At 35.9% G+C, this 25,500-nt stretch overlaps 1 protein-coding gene and 1 pseudogene across 1 annotated transcript in view; both read left to right on the top strand.

The window, feature by feature from the left end:
* Window positions 1–25,500, top strand: part of CCDC18 (coiled-coil domain containing 18) — a 140,912-nt gene that overhangs the window by 105,301 nt on the left and 10,111 nt on the right. The window contains exons 28-30 of the mRNA XM_060139563.1: window positions 2,932–3,132; window positions 12,859–13,326; window positions 20,844–20,898. Coding sequence (XP_059995546.1) covers window positions 2,932–3,132; window positions 12,859–13,326; window positions 20,844–20,858 — 684 coding nt within the window. The 3' untranslated portion in view covers window positions 20,859–20,898. The remainder of the gene's footprint in view (window positions 1–2,931; window positions 3,133–12,858; window positions 13,327–20,843; window positions 20,899–25,500) is intronic.
* LOC132516076 (archaemetzincin-2-like) lies at window positions 680–1,634 on the top strand (annotated as a pseudogene).

The following is a 25,500-nucleotide window of genomic DNA, read 5'->3' as shown; positions in this document are numbered from 1 at the left end:
CCAAACAAAACACATTTGCAAGCTGAATCCAGTCCTCAGGCCAAGAGATTACAACCTTTGGTCTTTAGAGACAAATGTGAATGCTGATGAGTTCAGCATAATTATTTGATATTAGCTGGTCAACTTAGTGACCATCAGTAATAATTGGTCCATCTCAAGTATTTGCCAGGAACTACTCAGTATGCTTTTATTACATGGTCTGAATTTCTACTTTTATTTTAATCATCCAATTTTTTACTTTTAGTTTTATAAGCATCCTGAAATTATTTATAAGCAATAGTACATAAAATGAATTGTAAAAATTGGTTCTAGTATTGCTGTTTAATATCTGGTATTAATATTTTATATGCATCATATAAAAACACCTAATATGGATACTCGCACAGGGGCTGCAGCTGGTGTCTTGGAGGCCTGTCGGGGATGAAGGCACCCAGCACAATGCTTTTCCAGTCAGGCCCCAGACATGCTGGTCCTTTTAAGCCTCGTGGTGAAACAGCTGTTTAACCCATTCAGACAGAAAAATGAAAGCTCTACATAGGAACACGATGTGAATGGAAGAGACCTTTCATTATGCAAACAGTATGGAACTCTAAACAGACACTAAAAACAGCTCTCATCTTAAGAACCCAGCACTTGTGTCACAGTAAAAGTTAGGTGCTGGTGGAACAGCTTTTGATAAATGAAGACTTCCAGCCAGAGGGTGATACCTTTGGACCCATCTTGCATTCGTGATCAGATTGGATACCTCCCATCCTGAGGCTCCCCAAGACTTTTGAAAAGTTTTTCAGTGATCCTTACAGAAAGACACCCTCTCCAGAGAAATGCAGTATTTATATACAGTGCATTGGATCTCTAGGAAACACCAGAGTTATCAGTGAAGAATATATTAAATGACTCAAGGGCTACTGTGAAGCATTTTTCTGTGGCTTGACAGTAAAGCTCCTAGAACCAGTTCCTGTCTCTGCAAGGTGTTCTTTTAGAGTCAGTGATAACATCCAAAACCTACAAATTCATGCAGGGCATACCCTGAAGTTCTAAAAAATTAGAAGCCTAAAGATGCCTTCTGTGTTGTGGGAATAACACTGAGCATTACCCAAGAGATTCCCTGGAATTTTGCCTTTGGACAGGCCTCTTTAACAGATGGTATGGGGATATTCAGCCTTGTCAGGTATGGCGTTTTTTTAATAGTTTATCTTATGAAGGCAAGGTAAAGAAGCTGCAGAGAACACCTTCAAACGACTATTCAATTTTTGATAACTATTACATTCCTGAAATGACTAGTGTTTTGCCACTTTGATCCTATAAGACTTTAACCCATGAGATTGGACACAGATTTGGACTTTAACACTGCCAGTGGCTTGAACATCTAATGCAAGGTTCCAAAGATTTGGGAAAAGCTGACCAGTGCCCCCTAAACTTTTACCCTATCTGTTTACACAAGTTACAGCATGCTATTGGTTGTAGCACTGTGGAAGGGTACAAAGCGCTGGTGAGGTGGATTGAAGATGAATCTGCTGACACACCTCCCTCCAAAACATAGTCATGAGGATAATGTGAATTTGCCAAAACCTGTAGAAGCCTTTAAGGAATGGAAAGAGTGGATAATAAAATGCCTTGCTATTTTCCAAAAATAAGGACCTTCAAATAGGAGTAATTAAAATAAATACAGGTTAAAAAATATATATATAGGTTTTTTTGTTGTTGTTCTTAACAAAGATTTTTTTAAAGTGTGTATGTTGGTTGAATATAAAAATGAGAGGATATGTCATTAAAGTAATAGGAAAGGAGATCAATAATTTTTAACTGTAATTTTTAAAATACAGGTTTCAGAGTTGTCAGAAAAGTTATTTAATTGCAAAACTCCTGATTTTTTTTCAATGAAAATGAGATTTTTTTAAACTTTATTATGGAAAATTTTAAACATATTCAAAAGTAGAATAGTATAACTCTTCCTATATATTGTTCAACTTCAGTAATTATCAACTCACGGCCAATTTGATTTGATCTATAAGTATGTCGACCATCTCTTTTATCTAAAAGGAAATACTTTTGAGAATGAAAAAGGGTGCTATTAGTAACTACACCAGGATACCAGGCATAAAACCTAGACAGCCGTAGGCAAACTGGGAAGTATGGTCACCATATCTTTAACCTCACTCACTTCCCTTTCTTCCCTTCCCCACATTCCCCCACATATCACATATTGTTTTGAAGCAAATCCCAAACATGATTGTTTCATCAGTAAACATTTCTAAAAGATACGGACTATTTTAATAAATTTATTTATTTATTTTTATTTTTGGCTGCGTTGGGTCTTCATTGCGGTGTGCAGGCTTCTCATTGCGGTGGCTTCTCTTGTTGCAGAGCACAGGCTCTAGGCACGCGGGCTTCAGTAGTTGTGGCTCGCAGGCTCTAGAGTGCAGGTTCAGTAGTTGTGGTGCGCGGGCTTAGTTGCTCTGAGACATGTGGGATCTTCCCGGACCAGGGTTCGAACCCGTGTCCCTGCATTGGCAGGTGGATTCTTAACCACTGCGCCATCAGGGAAGTCGGATAAGGGCTATTTTAAAAAAACATAACCACAATGCTATTATTACACCTAAAAATTGACTTTAATTCCTTAATATCATCATACATCCAATCATTGTTCAGATTTCCTCAGTTATCACAAAAATGTCTTTATAGCTGATTTGTTCAAATCAGGATCCAAAAGCAGTCCATGGTATTTCGTTAACTGTTCTTAAGTAAATTTAAAACTATGGGTTCCTTCTCCCCTTTTTCCCTCTAGTATGTTATTTGTTGAGAAATCATGTTTGTAACTACAAACAGAATTTACTTTCATTTAAGTGGAAATGGAAAGTATTAGAATGTTGTTGAAACCAACTTCACCCTGTTTTCTTTCTTCCTTTCCTTTTCAATTTTGGGGCTATGTAGATGATTTCACATCAGGAGAAGCATGCAAAGTGGAAGATTACTGCTGATTCTCAAAAGACTTCTGTTCAGCAACTAAATGAACAGTTAGAGAAAACAAAACTAGAATTAAAAGAAGCTCAGGACACTATAAGCAATTTGCATCAGCAAGTCCAAGACAGGAATAAAGTAATTGAAGCTATAAACGAAGCATTACTTATTAAAGTAAGTAAACATATAAAAGTACATAAAGCAGAACTATAATGAAGTAAATTTATGACTTATTTTCCCATCCTTGTAGTTTGTAGAGGACTAAATAACCAAAAATTGACCTATTTGAATAAAATGCACTTTATTTAGAAGACACTGAATTTGGACATTATTAATTTGATATGTATCATATTACCACAGGAGAAATAATTTACGTTCAACCATGAACTTAAAAAAAATTTTGTGTGTGTGTGTGAGAACATTCAAGTTCTAATCTTTCAGCAAATTTCAATTATACAACTAGTGTTACCAACTGTAGTCATCATGTTATATATTAGATCCCTCAGACTTTAGTCATCTTATACCTGAAAGGTTGTACCCTGTTAGCAACCTCTCCTATTTCCCCCACCACCCAGCCTCTGGCAGCCACTTTCCTGCTCACTGTTTCTATGAGTTTGACTTTTTTTTTTTTAAGATTCCACATATAAGTGATATCATGCAGTATTTGTCTTTCTCTGTTTTATTTCACTTAGCATAATGCCCTCAAGGTCCATTCATGTTGTTCCAAAGGGCATATTGTATATTCCATTGTATGTATATTTACCACATCTTTTTTTTTTTTTAACATCTTTGTTAGAGTATAACTGCTTTACAATGGTGTGTTAGTTTCTGCTTTATAACAAAGTGAATCAGTTATACATATACATATGTCCCCATATCTCTTTCCTCTTGTGTCTCCCTCCCTCCCACCCTCCCTATCCCACCTCTCTAGGTGGTCACAAAACACCGAGCTGATCTCCCTGTGCTATGTGGCTGCTTCCCACTAGCTATCTATTTTACGTTTGGTAGTACCACATCTTCTTTATCCATTCATCCGTTGATGGGCACTTAGGTTTTTTCCTTATCTGAGCTATTGTGAATAATGCTGCAATGAACATAGGAGTACAGATATCTCTGATAACCTGTTTTCATTCCCTTTGAATATATACCCAGAAGTGGTATTGCTGGATCGAATGATAGTTCTATTTTTAATTTTGGGGGGAAGCTTCATGCTGTTTTCCTTAATGGCTGTACCAGTTTACATGCCCACCAACAGTGCACAGGGGCTCCCTTTTTTCCACACCCTTGCCAACACTCATCTCTTTTTGATGATAGCCATTCTAACAGTATAAGGTGATATCTCATTTGATTTTGATATGCATTTCCCAGATGGTTAGTGATATTGAGTACCTTTTCATGTACCTATTGGCTCTTTGTATATCTTCTTTGAAAAAAATGTATATTCATTTCCTCTGCCCATTTTTTAATTAGATTGTTTCTTTGCTTTTGAGTTGTATGAGTTCTTTAGGTATTTTGGATATTAACTCCTTATCAGTAAATGATTTGCAAATATTTTTTCCCATTCTGTAGGTTGCCTTTTCATTTTATTTGTTTCCATTGCTGTGCAGAAGCTTTTTAGTTTATAGAGTCCCTCTTTTTTATTTTTGCTTTTGTTGCCTTTGCTTTTAGTGTCAAATCCAAAAAATCATTACCACGCCTGATATCAAGGTGCTTACCCCGTGTTTTTTCTTATAAGAGTTTTATGGTTTCAGGTCATAAATTTAAGTTTTGAATACAGTTTGAGTTGATTTTTGTGTATAGTGTAGGATCGGGGTCCAGTTTCATTTTTTTACATCTGGCTCTCCAGTTTTGCCAGCACCATTCATTGAAGATACTGTTCTTTCCATTGTATTGTATATTCTTAGCTCCTTTGTCATAAATTAATTGGCTATACATGCATGGGTTTATTTCTGGGCCATCTATTCTGTTCCATTGATCTATGTGTCCATTTCTATGCTAATATGTACTATACTATAGCTTTGTAACATGGTTTGCAATCAGGAAGTGTGATGCTTCCAGCTTTGTTCTTCTTCAAGATTGCTTTGGCTATTTGGGGTCTTTTGTGGTTGCATACAAATTTTAGGATACCTTGTTCTATTTCTGTGAAAAATGCCATTGGAATTTTGATGGGGGTTGAATTGAATCTGTAGATCACTTAGGATAGTAAGGACATTTTCACAATATTAATTATTCCAGTTCATGAGCACAGAATATCTTTCCATTTATTTGTATCTTCTTCAGTTTCTTTCATCAGTGTCTTACAGTTTTCAGTGTACAGGTTTTTCATCTCCTTGGATAAATGTATTTCTAGGCATTTTATTCTTTTTGATGAAATTATAAATGGGATTATTTTACTAATTTCTCTTTCTGATAATTCATTATTAATATATAGATGTACAACAGATTTTTATATACTGATTTTGTATCCTGCTGTTTACTGAATTCATTTACTAGTTCTAACAGTTTTTTGATGGCATCTTTAGGGTTTTCTATATATAATATCATGTCATTTACAAACAGTTACAGTTTTACTTCTTCCTTTCCAATTTGGATTCCTTCTATTCCTTTTTTTTCCCCCTAATTTCTCTGGCTAGGACTCCCAATTCTGTATTGAATAGAAGTGATGAGAGTTGGCATCCTTATCTTGTTCCTGATTTTAAAGGAAATGCTTTCAGTTTTTCACAGTTGTGTAATATGTTAACTGTAGGTTTGTCATATATGACCTTTATTATGTTGGAGTACATTCCCCCTATAACCACGTGTTGTGCATTTTCATCATGAATGGATATTGAACTTTGTCAGGTGCTTTTTCTGCATCTTTTGAGATGATCATATGACTTTTATCCTTCATTTTGTTAATGTGGTATCTCATTGATTTGCAGATGTTGAACCATCCTTATGTCCCTGGACCTAATCCCACTTAATCATGGTATATGATTCTTTTAATGCATTATTGAATTCAGTTTGCTAATATTTTTTAAAAATATTTATTTATTTTAAAATACTTTTTTTTAATTAAGTGATATTGGAGTATAGTTGCTTTACAATGTTGTGTTAGTTTCTGCTGTACAGCAAAGTGAATCAGTTATACATATACATACATCCACTCTTTTTTAGATTCCCTTCCCATCTAGGTCACCACAGAGCCCTGAGTAGAGCTCCCTGTGCTAGACAGTAGGTTCTCATTTGTCATCTATTTTATTTATAGTAGTGTATATATGTCAATCCCCATCTTCCAGTTCATCCCATCTGCCTACCTTCCCCCCTTGGTAACCATAAGTTTTTTTCTATATCTGTGACTCTGTTTCTGCTTTGCAAATAAGTTCATCTGTACCATTTTTCTAGATTCCACATGTAAGTGATATTATATGATATTTGTCTTTCTCTTTCTGACTTACTTCACTCTGTATGACAGTCTCTAGGTCCATCCATGTCACTGCAGATGGCATTATTTCGTTCCTTTTTGTGGCTGAGTAATAGTCCATTGTATATATGTACCACATCTTCTTTATGCATTCCTCTGTTGATGGACATTTAGGTTGCTTCCATGTCTTGGCTGATGTAAATAGTGCTGCAGTGAACATCAGGGTGGATGCATCCTTTCAAATTATGGTTTCCTCCAGATGTATGCTCAGGAGTGGGATTGCTGAATTGTATGGTAGCTCTATTTTTAGTTTTTTAAGGAACCTCCATCGTGGCTGTACCAATTTATATTCCCACCAACAGTGTAGGAGGGTTCCCTTTTCTCCACACCATCTCCAGCATTTATTGTTTGTAGATTTTTTGATGCTGGCCATTCAGTTTGCTAATATTTTTTGAAGATTTTCATGTCTATGTTCATCAGTGATGTTGGCCTGTAATTTTCTTTTCTTGTGGCATCCTTGTCTGGTTTTGGTATCAGGGGAATGCTGGCCTGGTAAAATGAGTTTGGAAATGTTCCCATCTCTTTTCTTTAGACTAGTTTGAGGAGGATTGGTATTAATTCTTAAATGTTTGTTAGAATTCACCAATAAAGCCATTTGGTTCTGGACTTTTGTTGTTGGGAGATTTTTTTATTATTATTATTATTACTGATTCAATCTCCTTACTAGTAATTGGTCTATTGAGATCTCATTTTATATTTTCTTCATGATTCAGTCTTGAGTTGTATGTTTCTAGGATTTTACCTATTTTTTTATTTGCTGACCAATTTGTTAGTGTATAATTGTTCATAGTAGTCCCTTTTGATCCTTAGTATTTTTTTGGTGTCAAGTTGTAACATTTCCTCTTTCATTTCTGATTTTATTTATTTAAGTTCTCTCTCTTTTTTTCTTGTTAAGCCTTGCTAAAGGTTTGTCTATTGTGTTTATCTTTTTAAAAACTCAGCTCTTAGTTTCATTGATATTTTCTATGTCTTTTTAGTCACTGTTTAATTTATTTCCACTCTGATATTTATTTCCTTCCTTCTACTAACTTTGGGCTTAGTTTGTTCTTCCTTTTTTATTTCCTAAGGTAGAAATTTAGGTTGTTTTATTTGGTATCTTTCTTGTTTCTTAATGTAGGCGTTTATCGCTATAAACTTCCCTCTTATGTCTGCTTTTGCTGCATCCCATAAGCTTTGGTGTATTATATTTCCATTTTAATTTGTCTTAAGATAATTTTAATTTCTCTGTTGATTTATTCTTTGACACATTGGTTGTTATGTAGCATGTTGTTTAATCTCCAAGTAATGGTGAATTTTCCAGTTTTCTTCTTATAATTGATTTCTACTTTTATACCACTGTAGTTGGAAGATGCTTGATATGATTTTAATCTTCTTAAATTTATTAAGACTTGTTTTGTGACCTAACATATGATCTGTCCTGGAGAATGTTCCATATGCACTTGAGAAGAATATGTACACTCCTGTCATGTGTTGGATGGAATGTTCTGTAAATGTTAAGTCCATTTGGTCTAACTTGTAGTTCAGGTCCAATGTTTTCGTATTGATTTTCTGTCTGGATGATCTATCCATTGATGAAACTGGGATATTAAAGCCCCCTACATTAATATGTTGCTGTCTGTTAATGCTTGCTTTATATATTTAGGTGCTCCTGTGTTTTTTAGGTGCAAAATATTTACAAATGTTATATTCTTTTGTTGGATTGACCCCTTTATCATTATATAATGACCCTCTTTGTCTCTTGTTACACTTTTGGCCTAAAGTCTGTTTTTTTTTTTAAATAAGTGTAGTTATCTCAGCTTTCTTTTGGTTTCCATTTACATGGAATATATTTTTACATCCCTTCACTTTCAGTCTATGTGTGTCCTTAAAACTGAAGTGAGTCTTTCTAGGCAGTATACAGTTAGGTCTTATTTTTTTATTAAACCACTCTGTCATTTGATTAGAGAATTTAGTCCATCTATATTTAATTATTGATAGGTATGGACCTACTATTGCCATTTTGTTCATTGTTCTCTGGCTGTTTTTAATTCCTTCGTTCCTTTCTTCTTCTGTTGCTCTCTGCCTTTATAATTTGATAATTTTCTATAGTGGAATGTTTAGTTTCCCTTATCTTTGTGTATCTATGATAAGTTTTGCTTTGTAGTTTTCTTGAGGCTTACATAAAACATCTTACATGTATAACAGTCTATTTTAAGTTGATAAGAACTTAACTTTGAATGTATACTAAAGCTTTACATTTTTACTCTGTCCCCCCTTTATTTTGTTTTTGATGTCAAAATTTACTTCTTTTTATCAGTGTACCCATTAACAAATCATTGTAGTTTTAGTTTTAATACTTTTGTCTTTGAACTTTCATACTATAGTTATAAGTAATTTACTTACCACCATTACAACATTAGAGTATTATGAATTTAACTATATATTTACCTTTATCAATGAGATTTAAATTTTCATGTTTTCCTGTTAATAATTAGTATCCTTTTATTTCAGCTTGAAGAAGTCCCTGTAACATTTCTTGTAAGGTTAGTCTAGTGGAGATGAGCTCTTTCAGCTTTTGCTTCTCTGGAAAATGCTTTATCTCTCTTTCAAATCTGAAGGACAACTGCCAGGAAGAGTATTCTTTTTTTTTTAACTCAAAGAGTATTTATTTAATTAATTTATTTATTTATTTATTTTGGCTGCGTTGGGCCTTTGTTGCTGCACGTGGGCTTTCTCTATCTGCAGCGAGCAGGGGCTTCTCATTGTGGTGGCTTCTCTTGTTGCGGACGGGCTCTAGGTGCGTGGACTTCAGTAGTTGCAGCGCACAGGCTCAGTAGTTGTGGCACGTAGGCCCTAGAGCACTGGTTCAGTGGTTGTGGTGCACAGGCTTAGTTGCTCCATGGCATGTGGGATCTTCCCGGACCAGGGATCAAACCTGTGTCCCCTGCATTGGCAGGGCGGATTCTTAACCACTGCACCACCAGGGAAGTCCCAGGAAGAGTGTTCTTGGTTGGCAGTTCTTTTCTTTCAGCACTTTGAATATATCATGCCACTACCTTCTGGCCTGCAATTTCTGCTGATAGTCTTACAGGGTTCCCTTGTACTGCTCCTTCTGTACTGAGTTCTAAGGGGATAGCCATAGTACATCCTTGGAAGCCTGTTAAGAACTGCTTCTTTGTCTGCTGTAATCTTGTGTGTCAGACTCAAGCCCTGTTGGCTTTCACAGCTAAGTGTTTTGAGGGCCCATCACTCAGGTGGAAGTCTTAAAAGTTGGAGCACTAGATGTGGGATCCAAGCCGTTTGCTTCTAAGGAAGAAACTGGAAGTCAGGTGTTCCCTCCCATTGTATGGCCCTGTGCTTGACGTGGGGTTTATGGCAAAAGTGAGTCTCAGCTTTCCTACTAGTTTTGGTGTGGGCATTTTCTTATCCACCCAATGTGTAGATGTTTCTTTCTCAGCTTGTTTCTTTTGAAGGCAATTGTTCCTTATGTAGCTGTAGATTTGGTGTTTTGTGTGTGGGAGGAGATATGAGAGGAGCCTATATCGCCATCTTGGCCTGGAACTTGTGCAAATACCAACTTAATCATAATGTTTACTTCAGAGGGTTTTATACTTGAAGTACTTTAAAAGGAGAAGCAGGGCTTCCCTGATGGCACAGTGGTTGAGAGTCCGCCTGCCGATGCAGGGGACATGGGTTCGTGCCCCGGTCCGGGAAGATCCCACATGTCGCGGAGCGGCTGGGCCTGTGAGCCATGGCCACTGAGCCTGCGCATCCAGAGCCTGTGCTCCGCAACGGGAGAGGCCACAACAGTGAGAGGCCTGCGTACCGCAGAAAATAATAATAATAATAAAAAAATAAAAGGAGGAGCATTAGTGGGAAGCTGCCGCATAGCACAGGGAGATCAGCTCGATGCTTTGTGACGACCTAGAGTGGTGGGATAGGGAGGGTGGGAGGAAGGTTCAAGAAGGAGGGGATATGTGTATGCATATAGCTGATTCACTTTGTTGTACAGCAGAAACTAACAGAACATTGTAAAGCAATTATACTCCAATAAAGATATATATAAAAAAGAAAAAATAGGAGTATTTTTCGAAATCAGGCAAGTTCCTCTAAAAATCATAAAGTAGAAAGTGCAAGATTATGTTCAAAAATTTTTTTACTGGTTTTTGAGTACATATGTCATTTTTCAAATAACCTCTTGCTGCTTATTCACCCCTATTGATCATGAGAGTTTACTCTGGAATTTGAATTAATCTCAGTATTGATGCATAGAGATAAAAAATTTAATATTAGTTCAAACTGCCAATAAGTATGATTAACACTGTCAGCTAAGACCTTAAAAAAAGACCAACCTCACTGATAGTTTTGAAGCAATAAATGATTTTATAGCAAAATGGAAGTTATTGAAAACCAAAAGAACTCAGTCAATTAATACCTTAGAAATATTTGTAATTATTAACCTGAGCACTTAAATTCCTCTTATAAAATACTTTATATTCACAGTACTAGAGGAAAGATGAATAGACAGAATCTAAAATTATGTTTCAGTTGAACACTCTATGAAATAGTAATATAGTTAGTGTTCTGGGGATTTACAACATTTACACAAAATAATAAAACTTCATTGCAAAAAATTGACTAAAAATTTTAAAGATTCTGCATTGTATATCCCTTGTCACAGTAATAATGTCTGCTCACTTGTTAGATATTACCAATGAGATAAATAAAATTGTATTGCACTTATCAATTATTCAGAAGTTTTTAAGTTCAGATACTTAGGAAGTTGTGAAAATATTGTCAAAATAGCAGCAATTCTTAAATGAACCATACATACAGAGATCTTAGAACATGTACTATGATTAGCCAGTATACCAGACAGAGGTAGAATTTCTTTGTTTTCTGACAGTAGAAAGTAAGGCAACCACAGCTGGCTCCAGAGTCTAGATTGGAGAGAAGTTAAGGAGGATAAGAGAGAAAGAAAGAAGAAAAGCTAATAGAAGAGCAGAAGCTGGCATAAATGTAACAATTAGAAGTAACTATAAATAATGGAAAGCAATTCATTGACAGCAGCAGTAAATGACAGAGAACAGAAACAGAAGTGAGGGAGAAGAGAAGAACACTGTTTGAGGCACTGTTTCCAGTTCACCTCTTTTGGTACCCTAACAAGTACCCTCATATTTGATGAAGTAAGAGCAAAGCTAAGTCCATTTTCTGAAAGCCCTGAAGACATCACTGTATTATTGCACACTACAATAATGATCACAGAAGTGAACTTCTCTGAGTCTTAAGAAAAAGTTGAATTATGTTTAATATATTCAATATACTACATTTCTTTGTAAAAGTTAGGTGTTGAACTGTAAGTTAAATGGAATCCTGCTTATCTGAGATACCACATTTCTCAGTTTGGCTAGATAACACACAGAAGTTTAAAAAAAAACTTAAACTGCACACGACCTTATATGTGTCAACTTTATAATTACTTCATTAATTATGATTATAAAAATGTGAATACAAGACTTACTAAAAAAAATTCGCACTTCTGCCACTTATAAATCAAGTTTATCTAGATAAAGTACTGTAAAGACATCAAAGGACTGAAATATGCATGTTAAACTTTCATTTTGCAATGTACACTGTGGTTATGACAGTTTTAGTTTTAAGTACAGTATTTTTAGAAAGAATAGAAACTATCAGTTTAAAAGTGACTGGTTTAGAAATATGCATCTTATGGATACTTGTAAGAAAAGGAGAATGTATTTGAACAGGAAACTACTACGTATGTTTAACTTTCGAAATTAAAATGTCTTCCCTTTTTTTTTTTTTGGCTTTATCGCTTTTCAGTGTATGCAATCTTATTCTTAGGATCCCAAAGTTGGGTCAGAGGACCCAAATGAAGGACACGGAAAAACAGAAATGAAAAGTTTATTTAATAAGGATTAATTTATTAAATATTATTAATCATTTAAAGGCTTTTCTTTGAAAATTTTCTAGTAAAGATTTCTTGTGATGATGACATATAAAGCAGAGTAGCTAATAGACATTTATTTCCTATTAGAAAACTCTGCAGGGCATTGTTTTCTGTATGTATGTATGTTAGATTAACAAATGACTGTATACCTTTTTATACTTTTGCAGAAAATTTTTTAGATGTAAGATTTCAGTCTTGAATAGAAATTTATATTGTCATCAATGCTAAGAAAGAAAAAGTTCTATAAGGAAAATGTAATTTTCAGTGGAATTCTTTAGTATAGTTTAAACATATTTCTAGTGAATATAGATAATTTTCCCACAATGAAGGGTTTTAACAGAGCTTGGAAAACTCAAGAGTTGTTATAAAAAGAATTTCTGTACTAGGATGAAGTTTAACTTAGATGACTTCTAAGAGTCTGATTTTCTAAGTGATTCATTCATTTAAGAAATATGTAATCAGCACCTACTATGTACCAATTTTTCTACAGGAATCAGAATTAACCAGATTGCAAGCCAAAATTTCTGGACATGAAAGGGCAGAAGACATCAAGTTTCTACCAGCCCCATTTACATCTCCAGTAGAAATTGAGCCTGATATTCAAGATTCAAAATTTGCTAAGCATTCTCACACAGCTTTCTTCAAGTGTAGAAAACTACGTCGCTCTATTAGTGCCAGTGACCTTAGTTTCAGAACTCGTAGTGATGAAGATCTTTCTGAAGAATTACTGCAGGACTTAAAAAAAATGCAATTGAAACAACCTTCAACATTAGAAGAAAGCCAGAAGGATCTGACTTATACCCAGTCAGACTCATTTAAACCTCTCCCATATGACCTAGAAGATGATAGTTCTGAGAATAATGACTTCAGTACACTTAGTGGAATGCTAAAATATATAAACAAAGAAGTGAGACTATTAAAAAAGTCTTCTATGCAAACAGGTGCTGGTTCAACTCAGGTATGTATTTCATACATTAGAATTTATAATAATTTTTCTCCAATTAGTATCATTTTATTTTCTGTAAGAAAGAAACCCATACGTTTAAATGAAGCACTCATGCCATTAGGTGATGTACACAAATACTGAAAGTATGAAAAACTTCATTGTGAGTTTAGAATGCTTTTACCCTAGATAAGTAGAGTTGAAAATTAAGCTTTGAAAATTACCTTTTGTTAAAGTAGCCTATATATTTGATTAAATATAATCCCTATATTTGACTGAAGACTAATTCTACCTCATACTGGGAAAGTATTTTGAACTCCAGAGTATTAGAGAATGTTTTTTGGAGTTCCAAAATTAGTTGTGTTCCTAGACTTCCTGGAAACCATTCTAGTAAAGATTATTAAGGTAGTCTTTGTTTTGGTCATAGAATTTCCATAGTGGCTCAGAATATCTCATTCACATGATTTTTCTGCTCCCATTATTCCTGAGCATATCATACTGAAGAGGCAACTTTGTCCCTGCTACACATACCTTACAGACACTCGACATTGTTTATAAGCAGTTAATCTATAGTTTGCACAGAGAAATAAAGAATCTCTTCCAGGTAATTTCAGCTTTTTTCAAATGCCCATTTGCCTCATTTCAAACATATCAAAATAGGTTTGGTGGCCTAAAAAGTTTAAAAAGTGTTTTTAGAATGGATCCAAGACAAAGACTGTTGGAGCTTCTGTTCATTTCTCCACGTCCTTCCTTACATTAAAAAGAGCTTAATCTGGGGAGTTCCCTGATAGCCTAGTGGTTAGGATTGCGGACTTTCACTGCCCTGGCTCAGGTTCAGTCCCTGGTGGGGAACTGAGATTCTGCAAGTCACATGGCACAGCCAAAAAAAAGAAAAAGCTTAATTTATTATTTATAAGCAGAAGACTAGAAATAATAATGGTATTGGTAAAAACAAAATTTACACATTATGAAATTTCAAGTATATAGCAAACAAGATGATAAAATAAACAAGGCAAACTTCTATAAAGCCTGATAAAATTAATTTTCATCTAGCCTTTAAAACTACAGTTGTGTTTATTGTATATCATTTATTTAGCCATTTAATTCATTTAGGATTTATTGAGCATCTACTATGTACCAGGCACTGGGATTATAGAAATAAACAAAACAAAAATGATCAAGACCCTGTCCAAACAGAGCTTACATTTTAGTGGGGAGATCATCAATAAACAAGTAAATAAACATATGCTCTAATGCCAGGTGGAAATAAGTGTCATGAAGAAAAGCTGGTAAGAGGATATGATGTGACTCAGGTATACTGTTTTAGATCTGGTGATCAGGGAAGGTCTCATGAGAAGATGACGTTTGATCAGAGTCCTATAGGAAGTAAGGAATTAAACTACTTCAGTATCTGAAGGAAGAGCATTGGAGGAATGGAAACAAGTGTTATAGTCCTGAGGTGGTAGCATGCCTGGTATGTTCAAAAAACTGCTAGGAGGTGTATGGATGATTTGGTGTAAATAAGAGGGAGGAGATGTGATAAGAGATAATGCCAAGGGTGGGGTAGTGGAGGTGGGGGTGCCATAGTGATCTTGTAGCTCCTTTTGAAGTGTGATGGGAAGACATCAGAGGGTTATGCTTAAGAAAGTGACATGATCTGATTTATGTTTTTAAAGGATCACTCTGATTGCTTTATGAAGAATGGATGATAAAGGGACAAGAACAGAGAACATATAGGAGGCTACTTGTAAAAATCCAGGCAGGATATGATTTTGGATAGGCAGGAGGATAGATGTGAAGGTGTTGAGAATGGTTCAATTTCTGGATATATTTTGCAGGTAGAGCAAACAGTGTTTGATGTAGGTTTTGAGTGACATAGAAGTCATGAAAGACTCCAAAGAGTTTAGCCAGAGTAACTGAGCATTTACTGAGATGAGGAATACTAGGAGATGAGCAGATTTGGAGGCATGGAGAGAATCAAGGGTTTGATTTTAGATATAATAAATTTGAGAGTTCTATTAGATGTCCAGATGAAGATGATAAATTGTTGCATTTATGAGACAAATTATAAATTTAGATATCATCAGCATATAGATGGTAGTTATAGCCATAATGATGGATTAAATCAAGGAAATTAATGGAGGTTAAAAAAAGAAAAAAGTCCAAAAACTAAGCCTAATTTAGTAAGGCTAAATTACTTTTAGCATGTGAGTATTGATAATTTAAATTAAAGCTAACTGAGAAGTAAACAGTGAGATAGGAGAAAAATAGGAGAGTATAATAATATTCCGTAAGCCAAGTAAAAATGTGCTTCAAGAAGGAGGGTGAGATCAACTGTGTCAAATGTTGCTAAATAAAGTGAGGATTGATAATTGATATCATATTTGGTAATGTGGAAGCTGTTAATGACATTTTTAAGAATGGCTTCAGAGTAATAGTGAGGATAAAAGCCTGATTAGAGTGGAATCAGCAAAGAATGGGAGGAGAAGAAATGCAAACACCAAGAATAAACAACTCTTGATATACAGTAGAGCAGAGAAATGAGGGGAATGTGATGTCAAGGGAGAGTTTTTTATTTTGTTTTTTAGGATAAGAGATAAAACAGCATTTTGTATGTTGGTAGGAATGATCCAGTAGATGAGGAAACTGATAATGCAAGACAGAGTGGAAGGAGTAAAATCCTTAAGGTAGGCTGAAGGGGACAGGATCCAGAAGAGAAGTAGAATTGGCCTTGAATAAAAGAAGGGGCAGTTTATCCACTGTACTGGGAAGGAAGGCAGAATATAAGGGTACAGAAATACATGGAGTGGAAGAAACACATGGTGGGAGGGGAGGAATTCCATTATTAATTGCCTTTGTTTTCTTAGTGAAATAAGAAACAGGGTTATCAGCTAAGGCAGGGTAGGGTATTAGAGGTTTAAGAAGAGGGGAGGTATATGAAACAGTTATCTTGTAGAGTGGGAAAATATAAATGGACTAGGGAAGTCTAGTAGGATTGCCAAGGAGATAGTTTTGTTGTGTAGAACTGCCATGCAAACCATAAGACATCTGGTGTCTTTTGTCCCTGTCTATTCTGTGCCAGCAACAGGATGTCCCTTTTTCCCCATCATAGTGACAACCAACAAGTACTCTTACAGATTTCCAGAATGTTCCCTAGGGGAGAGTACTGCTCCCTTTAAGAACCTCTGCTATATTCCAATGGCCCTTACAGTCATGGATATACAAGAGTCTTATTTTTGGTAAAATAGAATTTATACAGGATAAATTTGTGATAGATTTACTATTCTAAATGCTTTACATAGATTAACTCATTTAATCTTTACTAACAACCTTGTGATAGGTACTATTATTATCCTAATAATACCAAATCTTCTATTTTAGTGGCTATTATTATTATTCTCACTATATAGATGAGGAAGCTGAGTCTCTGTTCTTAACCACTATTGATAATACTATTTACATAATTGTACTTATCTTTTCTTCAGTACTGTCTAATTATATAGTTTGGTCTTGCAACTACTTAGTCAATTAGAGATTAAGGTTGTGGGACTTAAAATTACTACACAGCTGATAGAATATTTCTCACTCTAAAGCTCATTGGGAAAGATGGATGGATTTGAATATTTCAAATCAATTTACCTATTCTATTATCATGGAAACTCAGTGCAAAATACTTTAGTCAGTTCTTAAGAAAATCTAGCCAAAGTTAAATTCTGTACACATATAGTTTTATTTATTGCTAGTGTTAAAAAAACAAAAAGGTGGAGCACAAAGTGGAGTCACTTGCCCCTAGGACAGCAAACCAAGACCTAATTGCAGCCTCTCCTAGGAGTGGAATTTTAAGTCAATCATTGGAATTTTCTGATCAGCATTAGCGGGGTAATCTGCCTGATAAGACCCCTGCCACCCTTCCCCCAAAGAAAGGTGACCTTGACTGAAACAATCCTTTCTTTTCTTTTGCTAATAACTGTCTTATCCTGCCCAGATTCTGCCTATTAAAGCCTTCCATATTGTACAGCTCCTTTTGTTGCAGGAAGGGGGACCCCTTCCAGGGCCTGAGAGTGGACTCTTCTCTAACACTCAGAAATGAATTGTCCGAGGAGACACATGTGCTGACAAAGCAAGAGACTATTGGGAAGGGGCACCTGAGTGGAGAGCAGGAGGGTAAGGGAACCCAGGAGGACTGCTCTGCCACTGGCTTTCAGTCTCGGGTTTGACGGTGATGGGATTAGTTTCCAGGTTGTCTCTGGCCAATCATTTTGACTCAGGGTCCTTCCTGGTGGCGCACACATCACTCAGCCAAGATGGATTCCAGCGAGAATTCTGGGAGGGTGCTAGGACATATGGGCTGGTGTCTCCTCTCTCCTTTTGACCTTCCCTGAATTACTCCGGTTGGTGGTAGCTTGTTAATTCTGCATTCCTTCCCAGGACCTCCTGTTTAAGGTAATTCATGCAAGTGGTTACTATGGTGCCTGGCTAGGGCATCGGTTTCAGTCAGTGTTTCCCCTAACACTCTGAGCACCTCTCCTGTTTACTAGATGAAATGCTATCTGATTCATGCATTATTCATAAAGCCAATTAGATCTTCAAATATACTTGGTTGTATTTTGTTTTTTAACACTAGTGATACTCTGCTGAGTTTTAAATGCATTAACCACTGTTAATGCCAAAAACTTGGCCTCTGTGCACTGGTGCCAAACTGAATTTCAGAGACAGAGTTTTGGGTGAAGTAGAAAAGGAGAGCTTTATTGCTTTGCCAGGCAAAGGGGGATACAGCAGGCTCGTAGCCTCAAAACCCAGGGAGTTTGGTGAGGAATTTTATAGCAATGGTTCAAGGGCAGGGTTGCTGATAAGGATCAGGGTATGTGCAGGGCCTGTATTCCTTTAATCTGTCCTCAGGTGGTTTCCTGATGAGCTTCTGTGGTTCTTGAGGTTATCAAACTGTGACTTTCTCTCTGGAATGAAGAATGCTTCAAGTAGTTAACATCTTCCATTTGTTGGGAGTTTTAGTTCTGCAGAAGAGCTCAAAGATATTGTTATGTGTATCCCTTGAGGCAGAATCAGGACCCTGCCCCAAGGCTGCGCTATTGTTTTTGGACTGTTCCTCCTTTGTCTGTCTCTGTGTCCCCTCCCTTCCCTGATTAGCAACGGTTTGAACCTGCCCTTTGGAATTCAGGGAAGGTCATGGAGGCTGAAGCCTATTTTCTACAAACAATAAACGGGGAACACAGAAAGGCTTCTGTGCCCAGGAGCCACACAGGGTCCTGCTCGGTTTCACTGTCAATACTCATCATGACTTGAGGCTCACTTGGGACTCTTATAACTCATGAGCCTCTGTGTTGGCTTAATTTTGTCTTGGGCAGAAAGGACTGGCTCTTTTGGTTGCTGAGAACTATATTCGGTGTCCTTTGGAACCTGTGCTAGGACTGATGCTTGATAAATGCTCATCTGTGGGTTTTTTTCAATTCTGTAATGGTCATTACTTACTGATTATACCTAATGTTGAGGAAAAGGTGGCTGAAGATGTCTTCTCAATGCTTTTTTCTGTAGGACCTCCATTTTTTTCTTTTCTAATTTCACTGTTTTTTTTCTAATGGAAAGTAAGAAAATTCAGAGCTAGGACAGCTACTATTGAAAGAAACTTTGACTTGCTATGGTTTTACTCTTTAACTACCTTCATGGTCATTTACATGTGCATTGCATTAATAACTGTGTACCACTTTGTAAAATTTGACATGAAGTATTTTAAATTGGGGTGTAGAACCTTGATGTACAGGCTAGTTCTGGTCCTCAGCTTGTTTCACCCATCACTAAAGTAGACATTGGATTGGTCTCCGATTTAAAAGCAGACTTTTTAAGCTCTTTTAAAATGCCAAGGAGTGTTGTTTAAATGAAATGTTATAAAGAAACACAAATATGTCAATCAGATACAAAGATAGTTTATCTGATTGAGGGTGAATTGTTTCTGAGCTTTACCCAATTACTTGCTCACCTCTTTCATGGCTGCTCATGCAAAAACTACAGAGCAGCCTTGGATTAACTTTTAAGGAAAATAAGTACAAGCTTAGGGCACCAAGGGAAGGGGAGCACCACAGAGTTTTTTGCCCTAGCTATCATGCGCTTAACCCTTTCACTGCCACACTTGACTATAGTAGACTTTTTTGTTATTGTCTTTATCCGCCATATTCCAATTTAATCTACACTGTTAAAAAAATCTTTCTTTGGTATGGTGAATGACTAAAGTTTTAAAGTTTGGTTTGAAGGTGTTGTCAGATATTTACATTTGTTTCTAATTCATGGTGTGAGTTTCACTTCTGTAGAGAGTAAAAACCAGCAGGCTAAGTCCCTGATAGCATTTAACTCATCAGTTAATATGTGTAAAGGTGTAAAATAAAGCTCTTTATTTTAAGCAATGGAAGGGCTGGGGGCATCACTATTGGACTGTGCTTAGGATATACATTAGCCCTGCTCCAAAGAGTGCAATCTTAAAGTCCACTGGTGCAGCAGAAAGAACATAGAAATTGGTATGTGAGAAATGTTAAATAAGTGTTAGCTTCCTTTCTTGGAACAAGAAGATCAGCCCCAATACTGATTTTCTTAATGGTTAACTATGTTGGCAATTCCATTCACAATAAAGCCTCTACCACGGTAGTATTTTGCTTTCAGACTCTGACAAAAGCTTCAAAACTCACAAAAAGTTACACATGCACACAATTTTGAACACAATTTCAAGGAGTTCACAGACTTCAAGTTAAGAACTCCTGTTTTAGATTAGAGCAGTAGAAGTGTTGTGAATTAATTAGCTAATTCACAGTTTATTAGGAAGTTGAAAAGAGTATTATTTATCCCTCTTATTTTCAAAAAGAAAAGTAGTTTACAAAATATGGTCCTGTATACTGTGCAATAAGATGAAAAATGAGAATTGATAAAATCAGTGATTGGGTAACAATTAAAAGTGGAAAAAAAAAACCAAGATGAAGTAGGAGTACAGGTAAGTACCTAGAGACATGATAATATTTTCAAATTCCTGGCCCAAGCAAAGACCAAGATACGACAAGAATATTTGACCTATAGTATTAGAATCTCCTGAGACTTTTCCCTCTATTTTTCTACTTTTGTATGTTGTGCTACTTCTTTGTACAACATTTCTCTCTTGTCTTTTTCCTTTCCTGCTCTGTTTTTTTCACTCTTCTCTCTTTTTCATTGACTTTTTTCATGTAGCCCTTCATCTATCTTACTGTGCCTTCAGTTGAACCATAAAGTGACACCAATGTCTAAATATCTTATTTTTATTGTCACCTCTTTTTGTTTTTAAAATCAATTTAATTTAATTTTGCACTCCCTCCTAATCCCCCAACCAGATTTATTTGCTTTTCTATCGATGTGGTCCATTACTGACATTCTGATTCATGTTTTTCAACTGACTAAATATTTTCCACTCTTGCTTTAAATTATGCCCCTCATTATTATAGTGGACTTTTAATGCTAAATCAGTATTTCAAATAATAATCTATTAATTTGCATTATTCCAGGGAGAAAATTTGTAATTAAAAGAAGACGTTGATGTGATGAAAAATGGAATTTTTGGTACTGTGCTGTGTTTACTTATTATATACAGTTCATACTTCATAGAAACTGTTATTTTATTGCTTTTGAATAAATTTTAAGGTTTTTAAAGAAAGTTCTTTCTTCTAAAGCTTACTTATACTTTTTGTGAAAATTAATACACTTTATTTTTTTGGTTTAAACTTGCTACTTTTCTTTATTTTTTATGTAGAAATCATTGTTAAAATGCATAATAAGTACATTCAGACTACCATATTATTTGCTTATTTTTCTAGTGATACTTTATTTTTAAAACAAGTAATATGAATTTAGAGCTCATTCTGCCACAGGTTCATAATTGTACTAATAATGGCTAGCTTTTGTTGAATGTTTACCATTTATCAAGCACTATTTTAGGCATTTTATATTTGATAACTCATTTAATCCACATGACAGTCTTGTACATGCCTTAATTTTAAAATGCTTTATTGCTAGTGCAGTTCCAGACCACTGCAATAAAGCGAATACACAGTAAACAAATCAAGCATAATCAAAGTTATGTTTATATAACTGTGTAGCAGTTATGTTTTAGTCTGTGTAGCATTATGTCTAAAAAAAATCAATGTACATGCCTTAATTTTAAAATGCTTTATTGCTAACAAATACTAAGCGTTATCTGAGCCTTCAGCATTCATATTTTTTTTTCTGGTGGAGGATCTTTCCTCTGTCTTGGTGGTGGCTGAGGCTGGGGTGTCTGTGGCAATTTATTAACATAAGACAACAATGAAGATTGCCACACAGATGGACCCTTCCTTTAACAAACAATTCCCTGTAGCATGCAGTGCTGTTTGACAGCATTTTACCCACAGTAGGACTTCTTTCAGAATTGGAGTCAATCCTCTCAAATCCTGCTTTATCACCTAAGTTGATATAATATTCTAAATCCTTTGTTGTCACTTCAACAGTCTTTACAGCATCTTCACGAGGAGTAGATTCCATCCCAAGGAACCACTCTCTTTGCTCATCCATAAGAAGTAACCCCTCATTCATTCAAGTTTTATCATGAGATTGTGACAATTCAGTCAAAACTTCAGGCTCCACATCTGATTCTAGTTCTCTTGCTGCTTCCTCCACTAAAGTCTTAAACCCCTCCAAGTCATCCAGGAGGTTTGGGATTAACTTCTTCTAAATTCCTATGAGTGTTAATAGTTTGACTTCCCATGAATCACAGATGTTCTTAATGGTATTTAGCATGGTGAATCCTTTCCAGCAGGTTTTCAGTTTACTTTGCACAGATCAATCAGAGGAATCACTCACTATTGCAGCTATAGCCTTACAATTTATTTCTCAAATAATAACACTTGAAAGTTGAAATTGCTCCTTGGTCCATGGGCTGCAGAAGGGATGTTGTGTTAAGCAGGCATGAAGACAACATTAATCTCATTGTACATCTCCATCCAAGCTCTTGGTGACCAGGTGTGTTGTAAATGAGCAGTAATATTTTGAAAGGAATCTTTTCTTCTGAGCAGTAGGTCTCAACAGTGGGATTCAAATATTCAGTAAACCATGTTGTAGACAGATTTACTGTCATCCAGGATTTATTGTTGCATTTACAGAGTGCAGGCAGAATAGATTTAGCATAATTCTTAAGTGCCATAGGATTTTCAGAATGGTAAATGAGCATTGGCTTCAACTTCAAGTCACCAGCTATGTTAGCCCCTGACAAGAAAGTCAGCCTGTCTTTGAAGCTTTGAAACCAGGTATTGACTTCTCCTCTCTAGCTATGAAAGTCCTGATGGCATCTTCTTCCAATAGAAGGCTGTTTAGTCTACGCTGAAAGTCTATTGTTTAGTGTAGCCACCTTCATTAATTATCTTAGCTAGATCTTCTGGATAACTTGCAGCTTCTACATCAGCGCTTGCTGCTTCACCTTGTACTTTGATGTTGGGAGATGGTGTCTTTCCTTAAACCTCATGAACCAGCCTCTGCTAGCTTCATACTTTTCTTCTGCAGCTTCCTCACCTCTCAGCCTCCACCGAATTGAAGAGAATTAGGGCCTTGATTATGCTTTGGCTTAAGGGACTGTTGTGACTGTTTTTATCTTCTATTCAAATCACTAAAACCTTTTTCATATCAACAATAAGCAACATAAAGTACCTAGGAAAAAATTTAATGTAAGACATGAAGACCTGTATATTAAAAAGTTCAAAACACTGCCAAGACAAAGATTTAAAGAGATAGAGAGGGCTTCCCTGGTGGCACAGTGGTTGGGAGTCCGCCTGCTGATGCGGGTTCGTGCCCCAGTCCGGGTGGATCCCACGTGCCGCGGGACAGCTGGGCCCGTGAGCCATGGCCGCTGGGCCTGCGCATCCGGAGCCTGTGCTCCACAGTGGGAGAGGCCACAGCAGTGAGAGGCCCGCGTACCGCAAAAAAATAATAATAATAATAAAATAAAGAGATAGAGAATATATACCACATTCATGATGTTCAATATTGCTAAGATGTCAGTTCTGTCTCAAATTGATGTATAGATTCAATGCAGACCCAAACAAAATTCCAATAGATTTTTTTAAAGACTTCAACAAGCTGATTCTAACAGTTAAGTGGAAATGTCAAGGACCTAGAGTAGACAAATAATCTTGAAAAAGAACAAAGTTGGAGGACTTACACTATACTACCTGATTTCAAGAATTATTATAAAGTTAAAATTCAATAGAACTAAAAAGAGTTCATAAATATATCAGTGGAACATAGCAAATTATGTATTTATATATTTATATGATTTAATATATATTTATATATATATATATATAAAATATGTAAAGGTATATATTTAACTGATTTTCAGCAAGGCACCAAAGTAATTCAATGTTGAAAGGAAAGCCCTCAACAAATAATGATGAAACTGTTGGAGAAACTTAAGGGGGAAAAAATAGTCTAATTTCTACCTCATATTATATTTTAAAATTAAGTCAGGTTGGATTATAAACCTAAATGTAAAAGCTAAAACTTTAAAGATTCTGGAAGAAACATAGGAGAATAACTTCATGACTTTGGAGTATGTAGAGATTTCTTAGGACCCAAAAAGCACTAGTTATAAAAGTAAATAAGTGACTTGATCAAAATGAAAAGCTTCTCTTAAATCTCTCAGCATTAAGAAAATGAAAATGCATGCTACAGAGAGAGAGCTATAAATATATGAGACAGAAAACCTGCATTCAAAATTTGTAAAACAACTCACTATAAATTAAAAAAAAATTTGTAATCCCAATTTAAAAATTGGTAAGGGGACTTCCCTGGCTGTCCAGTGGTTAAGACTCCATGCTCCCAATGAAGGGGGCCTGGGTTCAATCCCTGGTTGGGAACTAAGATCCTGCATGCTGCACAGCATGGCCAAAAAACAAAAAAAAAGGTAAAAGACTTAAACAGATACTTCACAGAATAATATATGTGAGTGGTCTTGTGCACATTTAAAAGTGTTCAACATCTTTAGTCATTAAGAAAATAAAAATAAAACCACAATAGGCTACCCGTGAGAATAGCTAATATTAACAAATAAACAAAAAAAAAGAATAGCTAATATTAAAATAACTGGTAACACCAAATGATGTGGAACATCTAGAATCACTTTGGAAAATTCTTTGGCAGTTCCTTTTAATTTCTACATACAGCTATTATATGATCCAGCAATACCACTCCTAGGTATTTAGCCAAAAGAAATGAAAATATACGTCCACCAAAAAACTTGTACATTAATGTTCATAGTACCATTTCTCATTTATAGCCAAAAACTAGAAAAACTCAAATGTCCATGAGTATAAGAATGAATAGGCAACTTGATACATTCATACAGTTAAGTACTATAAAAAAGAATAAACTGTTATACAGAATAAGTGGATACATATCAAAAATATGCTGAATGAAAAAAGCTATACATAAAAATACTATATGACTCCATTTATATGAATTTTAAGAACAAACAAAACTTATATATAATAGAAATCAAAACAGTGCTTGTCTCTCAAGGGTGGGGAATTGAATAGAAAAGGGACAGGAGGGACTTCCCTGGTGGCACAGTGGTTGAGAATCTGCCTGCTAATGTAGGGGACCCTGGTTCGATCCCTGGTCTGGGAAGATCCCACATGCCGCGGATCAGCTAAGCCCGTGTGCCACAACCACTGAGCTTGCACTCTAGAGCCTGCGAGCCACAACTACTGAGCCTGCATGCCACGACTACTGAAGCCCGCACTCCTAGAGCCTGTGCTCCACAAGACAAGCCGCTGCAATGAGAAGCCCACACATCACAACAAAGAGTAGCCCCCATTCGCCACAACTAGAGAAAGCCCGCATGCAGCAACGAAGACCCAATGCAGCCAAAAATAAATAAATAAATTTATTTTAAAAAAAGAAGAGGAAGAGATACCAGGAGTACACACAAACAGAAAAAAGGCCATCTGAGGATACTGCACAAAGACAGCCATCTGGACTTCCAGCCTCCAGAATTAAATAAATTCTGTTCTCCAGAATAGAAATAAATTTCTATTGTTTAAGCCACCAAGTCTGGTCTTTTTTTTTGGCAGCCTTAATTAATATGACAGCTGAATAATACAGATGGAAATGGGAGTGACTACTATTAGATATAGG

The sequence above is a fragment of the Lagenorhynchus albirostris genome, chromosome 2 (assembly GCF_949774975.1).
Source record: "Lagenorhynchus albirostris chromosome 2, mLagAlb1.1, whole genome shotgun sequence".
NCBI classification, from domain to species: domain Eukaryota; kingdom Metazoa; phylum Chordata; class Mammalia; order Artiodactyla; family Delphinidae; genus Lagenorhynchus; species Lagenorhynchus albirostris.
Note: the sequence above shows the minus strand (reverse complement) of the source record. Positions and strands in the feature narration are given on the sequence as shown.